Below are 13641 nucleotides of genomic sequence, written 5' to 3' on the forward strand. Positions count from 1 at the left end.
ATTGTACATTAAATAAAACAATTTCAGTCAAGTTGAGAGACCAATGGGTCGGATTTAGGAAATCAAAACTTCTATAGGAAGATATGTTCAGTTTAAATGATCATTAATTACATATGCATTAGTTATATTATAGTAAAACCATATTCTGTTAAACAATTCTCAGGTGAATAAGATACATTCTCAGAGGTATGTTTTCCAAGGATCTTATTGCACATCTACTGGCTATCCATGTACTTCCAGTCTGAGAAAGATATCCTTTGTACCAGTGAGTACAGACTGACTGCCTCCTTACGCTTGTTACACAGCTTCCCCTCTTTCCTCATTAAAAACCAGAACACGGTATCAAACAGAAAATAAAGCCGAACGTTACAAAACGTGTGTTGTCTTCAGTTCATTTCATTTCAACCTCAAAGCAATCCATGCGTATTCTTTCTTTTCAATAAGAGCAGGTAGGGAAAACAAAAGGACAATTAAGAAGAAAAAGAAAATCATAAAATCCCCCACCGCACGTGTTATTCTGTCGTTGCAGGAACTAAAATGTTGTTATTCTGCTACCAGCTTCGAGTGCAGTGGGAGGAAGCACTGTGGACGGACTCTCACTTCCCTTCAGTTTTGTCTGCCTGCACTTCACGCATATACGAGTCAATGATATGCGGAGGCACTCCATCCATTAATAACTTGAAGAACGAAAGCCCACCTACAAGCAAGAAAAACAGGTAATCTTCAGGTTGAAGGTCCCTGAAGCAACAGCTCTGCACCTTTATTCTCTGGCATAAGTGACAAGTTTTAGTCAGTCCCTTTTACATACTTTGAGATGTGGTAAAATTCAGCCCTGCTCAAAAGTCCAGTATGACATTAACCATTATTTGACTGGTATTATACAGACCTTTCCTGTCCTCTTGTGCAGGGTGAATTTCATTTCTAGGGTATCATATATTCAGTCATTTATCTCACCACATGCAATGGTTTATGATAAGCTTCACTTCAAATAACTCCCCTGGCTTTCCATCGCTCTGGGTGGAGTATGGTCAGAGATGGAAGCCAGTGCAGGGGGAACAATGTAGAAAACACTGACCAGGATGAGTTGTGGAAAACATGCAAAGATATTCAATTTATTCTAGTTCTGGGTCTTAAAATGGTTTCTAGGTATTTAGCAAAATATTTACCATGTTGCTTGAAAATAACAAGTGGGATGACATACATGAAAGAATTATATTAAAAAGCCAGAATTTCAGATAGAGTCTCCAGAGACGGAGATGATGAAAGCTAAAATTTCCATCTTCTGGGGAAGTCTGAGGAATCATTTTGGATTTGCTTTTAAATTCACTTCAAAATTTCACTTTTTGTTGGGGTTTTTCAGCATGGGGAAGGGAAGGCTCCAGGGGGACCTCAGACCACTTTCCAGTACCTAAAGAAAACTTACAACAGAGCTGGAGAGGGACTTTTTACAAGGGCCTGTTGTGATAGGACAAGGGGTGGTGGCTTCAAACTGGAAAAGGGTGGGTGTAGATTAGATGCAAAGAAGACATTCTTTACTGTGAAGATGTTGGGGCCCTGGCACATGTTGCCCATAGAGGTTGTGGACGTCCCATGCCACTGAAATAAAAGCCATGGAAATGAAACACGAGTATTTCTGTTAGTTTCACTGAAATCAAATTATATTTGGAAGAAACAGTGGGAAAAAGATAAATATTTTGCTAAAAACTTTAGAATCGGCCCTTTCTCCAGACAAAAGGGTGTAAATTGCTTTAAGAGAGCTGTATACCATTATTATTCCCTTTACAAATCTACATTAATATTGTGTTCTGCAAATCGCAAACCACCCGCTGATAGCTGCACTTACCTTCTGAGCTTTTTCTGGAACACACCAAAAGCTTTAAAGCAAAAGTACATTGCCAGGGTGAAGATAACACTTTCTGAACACTTCAGTTAAATGCAATTGGGCTGATACTTACATACAACATTTATGCCAAGTACAGAATTTTAAGGACTTATAACCTTTATTAACAAAAGTATTATTCAATTAAAATGCTATTAGTTACTAGTGATTATGAGACTATGCTGTCTCATTTAATATCATCATTGTGGCAGAACAGTTCGCTCCCAACCTTAGGTAGATGCACAGTACAGACAAAAAAAAAAAAAAAAAAAAAAAAGAAGGCATGCTTTTTGGCATTCTTTCAGCTTTTTGGCATTCTTTCAGCTCATGGAGTGCAAGTTGTGCTATGAATCATTCATTTTTAAAAGAAGTTAACGCTGGAATAAATATTTTGTTTATGTAGAGGCATATTCCTATAAAAAATGACTTGCTGAAATAATAATAATAATAATAATAATAATAATAATAATAATAATAATAATGCTCTTTTTATTACTTGCATTTTATTCATGCTAATTAATCATGCTAAGTCATGCACTGTTAAATTCCATTGAAAAAAATTCCATGAAACATGCACCATTAGAAGATATGGGATGTATCACTAAGAATTACCATAACAAGCAATTACTAAAATCTGAATTTATATGCCTTAAAACTATCATGCTGCTAACTTATAAAGATATTTTCATTAAATTACATAATGAAAATCATGCCATACTAGGCAGACATTGTATGACAAATAAACAGACATAAGCTTCATATGCAAGAACCATATGAAAGCTTACCTTAGATGACAATACACATTCAAAAATCCTTACTGTGTAACTAAGGGAGAGAGAGAAAGAGAAGTAACAATTTAATTGCAAACACAAAAGTGGAGAGAAAATGTTGAGTGAAATTATTATTACAATTATGTCAAGGTGATCATTTAATCCTTAGTCATGTAAAGTATGTGGGAATAGAAGCACATGAAGAGTAAAAGGTAGGGAACCAGTTCCACTTCAAATTTATCATTAATATGTAAAAGCTAGATTAATAGGAACAAGTAACTATAAAAACCTCTAATTAGTCTAAAGTATAGATTGGAACCAAATTATATTTATGATAAAAGTTTCCAAAATGTAGCTTCAAAGAAGCTAACGCATATATATATATATATAGTATTTTCCACCAGGGGAAAAAAAAAGGCACACACTGAAGAAGCATATATATATATATGTTGAAACTCTGTAAGGCAAAATAATCAAGTACAGATTACATACCTGTACACTAAAGTATGTACTTTGTCATATATCCACATTTACGTTACTAAAGCATGCTGTAGGAGCTCTGTAGGAGCCCTTACCCTTAATTAAACATTTTTACTCTATAAAACACCCGTGTATATATACACTTATCTGTGTGTATGTCTATAAAAGCACTAAACTTTTTACCTATTGTAGCCTTTTAAGAAAAAATACCTCAATACTTCAAAAGCTGCAGAAACATTATCCAGTCTGATCTCCTAACATGTTCTAGGACTGAAATTGTAAGTCTGGATGCATAATATATTGCAGACCAGTTTCTGGGCATCACTGTAATTTTAAAACTGCACTGTTAATATTCTGAATCTGAGCAAGATTGCAAGGAAAGATATGTTTTGTAGGAAGAGTAAAATTTTCTGCACCCCAATGAACTTGAATGTAAAATAAGCCCTAGAAGAAATGAAGTAAAATTTTCTGCTTGTAAGTAATTGAATCAAGATTTCATCATTAGAATTGGTACGTTAAGTTCAGCCATGGATTATTATCCTGAGCACTGATTTGTAACCAAAGAGTAATCTGTTATAAAGAATGCCTTTTAGTGCAGCAGATGACTTTATGATACTTCTGGTCTTTCAATAATTCTACAAACTAACTGAGAGCTGTTTTTTTGAAATGCATATTTCTCCTGGAAAGATCTAAGTGTTGTGGTCAAACATATTCACAGTCATTAAATAAATTCTTTATAGATACATCTACTTTTATGAAGTATGTCTAAAACCTTAGTAATTCTGATATTAAATACCCATATGATTGGATATTGTCTTGATTAATTTGGCCTTCTTTGCTCATGTGACATAGACAGTGTATGCCATGAGACTCTAGCTAGTTTAATCTAAAAAACCAAAGAAATACACACTTTGCATGCAGGAAATGCATTTGCATTTGGAAAGAGAGGGTAGGAATGAAATGGAATGTCCAGAGGAGTACGCGCATTATAAACCTGATTATCCCCCGCCAAGCTGAATGGTTCTCCTGGGTTAATTACTCCATGATAGATCACTGCAGAATTAGAATATTTATAGTGGTATTTATTCACATTTGAAATTGCTCCCAGTTGATCTTAACACCTTTTAAAAATAAAATTTCTTATACAGCAACTTTGCTATCACCAACCTATTATTAGTCACCAACCTTTATTTCTCTTCTAAGACAAAGGTTCTCCAAAGCTGTTTTTCCCATGATAAAAGAAGCACAACACTTTATCTAATTATTTTCATCGGCCTCAGTGAAACTGATAAGGAATCAGTTCTTCAGTGCTTGTAATGGGAGGTTTAGAGCAAAATTTAGTGATCTACTTCAACAAACTCAAAAGTTAGATACGGTATTTTTTGTCATGAGATTCTACACGTGTTGTTATCTTTCAAGAGAGATGAGAAAGAGTCATCTATTACATGACCTTTTACACAAACACATTTACAAAAAAAGCCACTATATGTGCAATTGTACTGAGTAGGTCACGTAACTTCCATCTTTAAATTCACTCAGCAAAACTTAAAACCAAAGAAGAAAAGATTGTCTGAAATAACGTCAGTACATGAAAAACCTTTTATGAGGACAGAATAAGTTTTTATTATTTTAATTGTGCTTGTAAGTATCACTAAAATGTTTTCAGGAAATGAGCATTACATTTAACAACAACTAGGGGGGTTAATTTTACATGTAAAATAGTGTAAGGAAATGGCTAAAAATGTAGAAAATTGTAGCATACTGATAGTATTCATAGCCAAAGTATTCCTAACTAGTCAGTTGTTCCAAAATCATGCACATTCTGAAATCCTAGGCTGTTCAGATACTTTCGGGGCTGAACATTTATATAGGCACAATAATTTAAGTTCTCCAATATGTCAGAGATGGATGGCTAAAAGTAATTCTAGCCAGCATAAGGAAACATAGCTTGCTACAATAAATACTCCTGCATGGCATAGAGCTCTTTAGCAGGACTTGCTAGTACATCATACCTACTATCTGTAGTAGCTCGTACCGTAGCTCTTACGTTCACCAGATAGGCTGAAGAGCCTTGAACCTGTTAGTCTTAGTCAGACAACATTCAACTCTATCTCATCATTACAAATCCAGACCTTGATAGATACTTGCTGGAATAAAGCTGAACCAGCTTAAAGATGTACATATAAAAACAAACACACACACAAACTGCAATTCATTTCCAGTGAGTCAGAAACCTGCAGTCTCTGCTCTGCATCAGCATTGTGAGCAGTCATCTGGGGAGCCCTCCTAAATGAAGAAACAGGCTGGGAAACTTAAGTGGATGATAAATCAACATGTAAGTCAATAGAAGAGAGAAATAAGATGTAATGATGTCTTTGTACTCTGGCTGTTTAAGAGTAATTTGCTATATTTGCCTAGAGCAAACCCTGAGCCTATCCTGGTTTGCTAAGCTTCAGCTGCTGTGTTCACTTAGCAACATAACTTGGCTTTTCAGTATTAAAAAAATAGACAAAGAACTGAGGTGTTGAGGTCTTCTGTTATGCTGTGAAATAGAAAGTTTGCTTGTGATTAATGAAAACAATCTTACTTCCAGGATGAGGACATCGCCTTTTAAAGACAGTATCTTAAAAATAAAAAATAAAAACTAAGAAATACAATATGCATATTTTCATTACATTATTTAAGTGTTAAACTTAACATAGACCATTATTTATTGAAATGTCTTCTTGCTGGCAAATCTGAGCTGTGTGAGAAGATACATGAGAAAATACAGAAAATAGAATCATTTACAGAAAATGGAATCAAATACAGAAAATAAACACAATGCAATCCATAAAAATTTTAAATGTGGTTTTCATTATAGACTAGCATGATGGAAGTAATGTAATTAAAGCCATATTGACATCATCTAAATTCTGTCTGAATTCCTTAGTTAGACACTTCCTATCAGCTGGCTTTAGGCAGTTTTCCTTGCTTATAACCTCAGAATATTTTTTTGAGAAGCACTTAGTTTATTCCACAGTTGAAACTAAGCCTTTGGTGGGAATTAGTCCAGCTAAACATTACCCTATCTTTTCCTAGGAAGTAATTTTCTGAAAAATATGGCCCTGAGATTATTCATTAGCTGTCCTATCCAAGTCTTGTTGCCATTCATGATATCTCAGTTAATTCTAAACTACCAGAAATTCATTAAAAAAATCCATTAATGGAAACAAAACAAAAGAAAACAACCAATATTATTTTATCCTCAAAGAGCTATTGATTTAATCCAGGACAGTTGAACTCCCTTTCACATTTGCCTTGCATCCTTTCAGCTCTGTAGTGGTCAGGCTAAGAGGGTGTTTGCAATGGTTAAAAGCCCTTACCTCTTACTTCCAGCTTACAGTCCACTTCTGCCTCTCCCAGTTCATTGACTGCTCGGCAGGTGTAAGTGCCTCCATCGTAGGGGCTGGGCTTGCGGATCTCCAAGGTACAGACACCTTGGTTGCTGAACATCCGGTACCGTGGGTCATTCATTATGAGCACTTTGTTTTTCATCCAGGTTATTTTGGGCTGTAGTAAAAAAAAGGCAACAAAAAACAACAAAAAACAAACAAACAACAAACAACAACAAAAAAGAAAACCCAAATGCACAAACCTGTGAACTGAAATATTTTATCCCCTGTTTTGTGGTGTTCAGTTAAAGCTGAGTAATCAGAAATGATAAAAAATAGATGAAGTAGTGATACAAAGGAAACTGTAAATCTTAACTCAAAGATAAGCACTGCATCATACATCTGGTTTTTAGCACTTTTTTAAAATGCAGCTCTTATCACCTAGTTAAAGTCATAAGTACAAGCCTGTTACCAATACAAGGACTGTTTAATGATAGCAAACATCTGATCATCAGCTTTTGACATCCAATTACTCTAAGTCAATAGGAAAAACATATTTTTCCACAGTAATTTGCACAGTCAGAATCTGTGAAGGTGAAGGGTGAACAGCACTCTGGATTTCTCATTTTACTCAGCCAGTTCAGTTTCTCACATCAGAAAAAAGATCTCAAGAAGACACAATTCTAAAGAAAATGCAAGATACATCATGCAGTGGGTCTGAGAAACAACATGGCACCCAGAGCATTCCTGCAATGTGCTTAAGTAGAAAATAATTAGCTCTTTATAGAATAATTATGGCTTTAATTTAGTAACAACTTTTACTGGTATATTAACTGTACAGCTGTTGTCAGTGACAGTCCCAGTGAAGACCAACCTTTTCCTGAGGTTCTGCCCCTTCACTGAGTCATCTGTACATTAACTATTGCAGTACCTGTAGCACAGGTAAGCAGCTCCTTTATTTTTGTATTCTTTAGAACCCACACCTGTCTGCTTGCCTTCAGCCTGGCTCATGAGTTAAATGGTAAAAGTGGCATTTAATTATTATTGTCAGGTTAAACTCTCTCGTGTTTTAAGTGCTGCTGTCAGAGCTGTGCTGTACCTTGGGGTTGCCTCGGACGCTGCAGTTCAGGGTGGCATTGTAACCAGCTACAGCAAACGTGTTCACCAGGGGCTGAGTGAACAGCGGCCGCTCGGTGAAGTCAAAGTCATCGTAAACTGGGTATTTGTAGACTTTACCTATGAAGTGAAAATTAAACATTTATAAATAAAATTGTTAGCAGGTAGCTAAACACCCAAGCACATTAAATGGCTACAGAGTCAGTTCTGATCTGCACTACTTTAGGTACCAACGTGACTCCAGTAACTGCACTTGTAGGTGAGGTTGGAGGTGGGTCTGCACAGTGACTGTAGCCCTTGGTCATGCTATGGCATTGATGTCTGAGAGCTTCTCTTTGTTTCCTGTGCAGGTGGTACACAAAGCAATACATGTTTATTTCGGGTCTGTGCCTGCATGCCCTGCATGCTACAGAGCAGGATGGATCCTGACCTGTGTGCTGCAGGAAGCCTGTCTTTGGCAAGCCTTGTTCACTCTGCTGCCAATTATTTTTTACCGTTTGTTCTGATTATAATCTGTCTCTGTATCTGCAAATCCATTTTTCTTTCTGCTTCAAACAGTACACTGACAATACAAATATCTGAATAGATGCAGTTTCTGAACAAGGGAAACGTGGTAGTAAAATGTATTTTCTCACTCCCAGTTTATCCCCACTTTGCAATGGAGATAACCACCAGCTCCTCTTCAGCCACACACTCAGCCGGCATTTAAAGTGGCCAGACAGACAGACATCTCTTCCTGTGCACAGGTATCATTAAGCAGCTTTGCTTCACTGAAAGCTGATCCAATCTCTCATACTGACTTCGGTGCAGCTTAGGCTTGATACTTGCTCTCATGAGAAGGTCCAATATGCAGTGCTGAAAAAGAATTCCTAGAGCCTTCTCTTGTTCATGACTCCAAAGTCTTTCAGCCTGGCTGTGTGCATTGTACAAGTTGTCTGTCCTCTGCATCATGACAGTCATGCATTCCTTCCTTTCAGACAAACTGTTTTGATTTTCTTCCTGTAAGCTATTTGTTTTTAGAATTTCCTTTTCATAGGAAAGTTTTGTGGTTCTTAAGTTTACAGTGCCATTTCCAACTGACATCTTCTGAAATGTCAGTATTTTTCACTGCAGAATCAGAATTTGCCCAACCCCACCCTCAAGAGATGTGAAGGGATTATGCTTTTCTGTTGCATCCCACCTGAAATGGAGGGAGCACCTGCACAGCTGATACCAAGTCTTCAGTGGAAGGTGGTGACCCACTGCTTCTAAGAGAACAGCTGCTTTATTCCTCTCTAGCTCTTGTCAATGCGTATGTGCCAGTGCTCACTTGAGTCTGAGATCCAAGACCATAGAAAATCTCAGGACCTGGGAGAAATGTCCCACTCCTGATTAAAAGCAGTGACTGTGAGATATGTGGACAAACCAAGAAGTCTGAATAGGAAATGCCCTGGCTGCTGTACCTGGCCTTGGGACTGGGAGTGTGTCTGAATGCTTTAGAGATACGGCCTTTAGTCACCTTCCAGTCTCTGAGCACCCCCTTCCCGCTTGACAAGGCATGGATAATTACTAACCATCCTTTGCAATCAAAGCACTCTCTTTGGTCATGGTTGCATCCTCGCTGAGGCCACACATGTTCTCAGCAAAGACCCTGAAGTAGTACTCGTTGCCTATGACCAGCTCGTTGATGGTGGCACTGGTGCGGTGGTAGTGCTCAATCACGGTGAACCACTCCTGAAAGGCACAGACGCACAGGGTGAGCTCCCCCCAGAAAACCGCACCTCCCAGACATCCATTGCAACAATCGTTAAGCTTCTGGGAGCAGGTTCTTCTTTGAAGAGGGTACAGCTAACAGTAATTAATAATGAAATGAGTGATAATGGCATTACTGCAGCGCTCGCTGCTGAGCAGTGAAGACCAAATGGAAAGTGAACCCTACTGAATTGTTACACTGGCAGCTGGAAGGGTTCATTTTAGCAACTGCAGTATTACAGAAGTTGTGTTGTGTGAGCTCCCTCATTCCTAATCCACACTGCTGACAGAGAAAGTACAGTTGCAGATAAGAAAACTGCATTCCTGTGGGGAAGGCAATAGCATGTGCTGTTCTGCAGTAATAGGCACTCACAAGAGGCCACTGCACTAGTCTGCCCGCTCTATCACAGGCTGAGTATTCATGAGAAATGTAGTTCTGTGCTGCTGGTCCTCTGATATCTAAAAGCTGAGATGGGCAAGTGGGTTTTAGTGCTTTAATCTTGCAGCAGTAATAGGAGGTGTGAATTCTGTCCTATTACACAATACCTAAATAACAATCTGAGATGAAAGAGGTTAATGCTAAAAATGCAATCAATATAAAGTGCAATATGACCACAGCAATGTTTCTGCTTTTCTTTACTCTGCCCTAAATAGTTTTCTTGCTTTTCTAAAGATGAACTTGTGCTGAGTTCCCTGTACCACAGTTTGCATTTATATTTGATCAACTTTAAGAGCCAAAGTTCCTTTGGGAAAACAGTTTTTTGTCGAAGACTAGCTATGCCAGAATTGCAAAATGTGCCACCACAGATACTGTGAGGAAAGTGACCTGAATGATCCATGTCACACTGAACCCTAGATGCTGCTTTCTGTTGATACTTTCTCCTTATCACAGTAATTTAGAGAGGACATTGTTCTGATCGTATACCAGAGACTATATCTTCTTATAGTCTCAAGAGAGGTAGGAAAAAAAAAAATAAAAAAGGGTGGGAAGGAAAATAGTGGAATAGGAAAAATGACTTGATCAGACCATAAAGGAGATCAACATATTAATGTGGGGCATAAGAGGGGACAGCAAGATTTTCTTGGAGAAGGCAGCTCCCAAAATATTGCCCCAGATTTCCAGTGTTTAAATTTGCAGTAAATGTTAAATCTGAGAATCTGACTGCTGTCTTTCAAGAATGTGTAAAACTCTTGTTAGTTTAATGAAAAAAAAAAAAAATTCTGTATTGCACTTTTCATCTGTAAATCTTAGAGCGGTTTCAGAGTTGTCTATGTACTGTTTTGCCATGGGTAATAAGGAGTGGCAATAACTTACACAGTGTGACATTGCAGGTTTGAAAACAGCAGCAATTGTACACTTCTGTTCTGGTAGCAGGCTACTGAATTCAGAATTAATATTTTAAGGTTTTATTTTCTCTCCTGAGGCAGAGGAATAATGCAGAATTACTTCTGTCATATCCCCCTATCCTTTCCTTTTTTAAGTTCTCCTCTTTGGAATAGTTTGAAAATATTTCCATTTCTAGGCTTTAGTTATAGTGAAGAAGAGATTACAGTTTTTAGAGAGTCCTTTAGAGATTTTTTTGATTGCCGATAAATCAGTGCTTTATACACCTACATAATTTTAAGCATGTAATGCTATTTGTTTTTAAAAAAGAATTCATGAGTACATCCAGCTTTTAAACATCTCATTACTTACCATACTCTTCTTATCTGCTTTTTGAATAGTGTACCCAGTAATAGCAGCATTGCCATCATCTTTTGGTGGCTTCCATGATAGATTTACATTCTCTCCCCAGACATCCTCAATAGTTACGACCTCTGGTGGGCCTGGGCGATCTGTAATGAAAATATGGCATATTCTACTGTTTGCTTTCTCTATCTTTTTCCCACACATATCTTCCAATTAATTTGATTTCTCTCTCTTTCTTAAAAAAAAAAAAAAAAAAAAGAAGAAGAAGTGAAAAGAAATATGTGGTTGCAAAACAAAACTTTACAAAGTGAAAGAATGTCAGAATTACAATAAATTTAATACTTAAAGTTGTGCTGCCATTTTTGCCTATTATGTAGAGGAATTTTTGCCTATTATGTAGAGGAATAGATTGTAAAAACAGAAAGTAAATGCATTTTCTTGTCTGTATTTCCTACCTTCATGTACTTTCAGCATTTAGGATTTCTTCCACACTGTGTTTGTGACAAACTTACCATGGATTTGCTACCATGTCTGTCTATGGGTACCACTCAACGGGAAAAATCTTCCATCCCAGATAGACAAGAACATGAGGGGCTTAACAGAGAAAAAAAGAGACTGACACATTCCAGCAATGCTATGGAGCATGGAAGTTTCCAGAGAGACCACAAATCTACAGCCAAATAATTAGACATGGAGAGATACCACTGCCAAGAAAAGTATTAGAATCCCCATTTTCCTGTAGCCTTGGAACAGCTGAATTTATTTCTGTTTCTCCAAACATACCAACAATCTGAATATCTATCGTAGCTTTGTCCACCAAGTTCTCCACCTCCACTTTCATGTCGTACTCCCCGGAGTGCCCCCGCTCTGCCTTTCGGATGAAGATGATGGTGTCGTTCTCAGTGTTGCGGATGTTGATGTCGTTCTTGTCGATCGGAGTACCGTTTTTCTGCCATGATACTTTTGCTCTTGGTTTTCCCTGCAAGGAGCCAGGAAACAATTTTTGTATGATTTTTTTTGGTGAGAAAAGGGAAGAGAAGGAAACAGGTTTATTTCCCACTTTTTCCAAACAGGAAATAAAAACTGTCCTGAAAGAAACAGAATTATTTTTAAAATTATGCACCATTTAGAGATGCAATCATACCAATTTACCTAAAGTATAACTTTATTTCCTTTTTTTTTTTTTTCCCAGGAGCATGAAAATATTTGCAGTTTCTGGCTATATTGGACAATTACTTTTCTAGCTAAATTTGACATATAATTTCCAGTTTTCTGAAAGAAATGAAATAAAAAATAGAAAATAGAACCCACAGAAAATATAAAACAAAGTTTTTCACTCTCTGGAAATGCTTACATTCTCTACACTGCCAGTGAAAGAAGAATGTAATAGATTTAACCTCCAAAGGTCCTAAATTTTCTTCTTTCATTGCAAAGGAAGTTGTAATAGCTGTTAGAAAGGCTCAATTGATCTCTTTTGTGTGCCATTTTTTGTGTGTCCAATATAGGTGCTTAAAGTAGAGTGAATATCATCTGCTTGTCCATGGCATTTGCCTTCCATGGGCAAACAGTTTGCAGATGCTTTCTGAAAAGGGTAATCTCACACCATTTTGAACACCTTATCTTAGAGAATAGCCATAGAATATTCCTTTAATTTCTCAAGAGAAATATATCTTGCAATGTATTTGCTGATCAAGCTTTTAAGAAGCTTTTAACGGCCTCTGTGAAGCTGACTTATGTGCACCCAGTATCTTAAAATGTGCAGACATGAAATAGAAATGATTTCTGCCGTAATTCTTTTATTCAGAAGAAAAACCCTGCAAGGAGAGAGGCAGGTGCTGTTTAAAAGAGATGGTAATGAAAGTTAACATGATGCTGTGGGAAAACATGCTATGTATTTTAGAAATAGTCGTATTACACTTGTGATCTCAAGGATTTAACAGTTGCAATCTGCCCACTCTTCGCCTCATTTTTCCTGTCTCATGAGAAGGAAGTTATTAAATGCTACTGTTTCACTTTTGATAACCATATTTAACTGCTTCCAGTGCAACCCCTTTGCATTGTGCTAATAATTATTTCATGTGTAAGACTTTTAAGTGTCCTTTGGATGACAAATGACCAATCAGTCTGTCTGAGCAAATTACCTGATTCATTACTTGGCAGAACATCCTTCGTTTGAGACATCAAACCAAAACCGTTCAAGCACCTCTGTACTTCAGAGTGCTTCCATATCTGTTTAACTCAGCTCACTGGCCAAAATTACTGAGAAATCAGTTAAAAAGCAGCAGTATTTAAAAAAAAAAAAAAAAAAAGGCACAAAGAGAATTTTTCTGTCTGTGTTTTTATTTCCTACCTGGAAAGGAATAACAAGATTCACAGTTTCTCCAACTCTTCGAGTATAGGTTTGTTTTAAGTGTCTTGGCAGACGAATCTTTGGAGGTTCTGAACAAAACAAAAGTTTGTGTTAAGCATCAATTTTCTAACGGAGGCAGCACTGGTGTGCTGTATAAAAAGGAAACAGTATGGTCTAAAATTCCCAGAGGTGCCTAATGAGTGAGGTGTCTTAAATTTCTTGGTCTCCCAGCATTGCATTCAGGACACCAT

General features: G+C 37.2%; 1 protein-coding gene across 3 annotated transcripts in view; it reads right to left on the reverse strand.

Moving 5' to 3' along the window:
* MYBPC1 (myosin binding protein C1) overlaps nt 1-13641 on the reverse strand; it is a 69204-nt gene continuing 55563 nt past the window's right edge. For all 3 annotated transcript variants that reach the window (XM_040061533.2, XM_040061532.2, XM_058420161.1), the window contains 8 exons: nt 13391-13479; nt 11824-12019; nt 11047-11186; nt 9173-9332; nt 7603-7739; nt 6495-6681; nt 2665-2704; nt 1-697 (listed from right to left, as the gene is read on the reverse strand). In XM_040061533.2, the coding sequence (XP_039917467.1) occupies nt 2694-2704; nt 6495-6681; nt 7603-7739; nt 9173-9332; nt 11047-11186; nt 11824-12019; nt 13391-13479 (920 nt within the window). In that variant the 3' untranslated portion in view covers nt 1-697; nt 2665-2693. The remainder of the gene's footprint in view (nt 698-2664; nt 2705-6494; nt 6682-7602; nt 7740-9172; nt 9333-11046; nt 11187-11823; nt 12020-13390; nt 13480-13641) is intronic.

This window comes from Hirundo rustica, chromosome 4 (genome assembly GCF_015227805.2).
Source record: "Hirundo rustica isolate bHirRus1 chromosome 4, bHirRus1.pri.v3, whole genome shotgun sequence".
Lineage (NCBI taxonomy): Eukaryota > Metazoa > Chordata > Aves > Passeriformes > Hirundinidae > Hirundo > Hirundo rustica.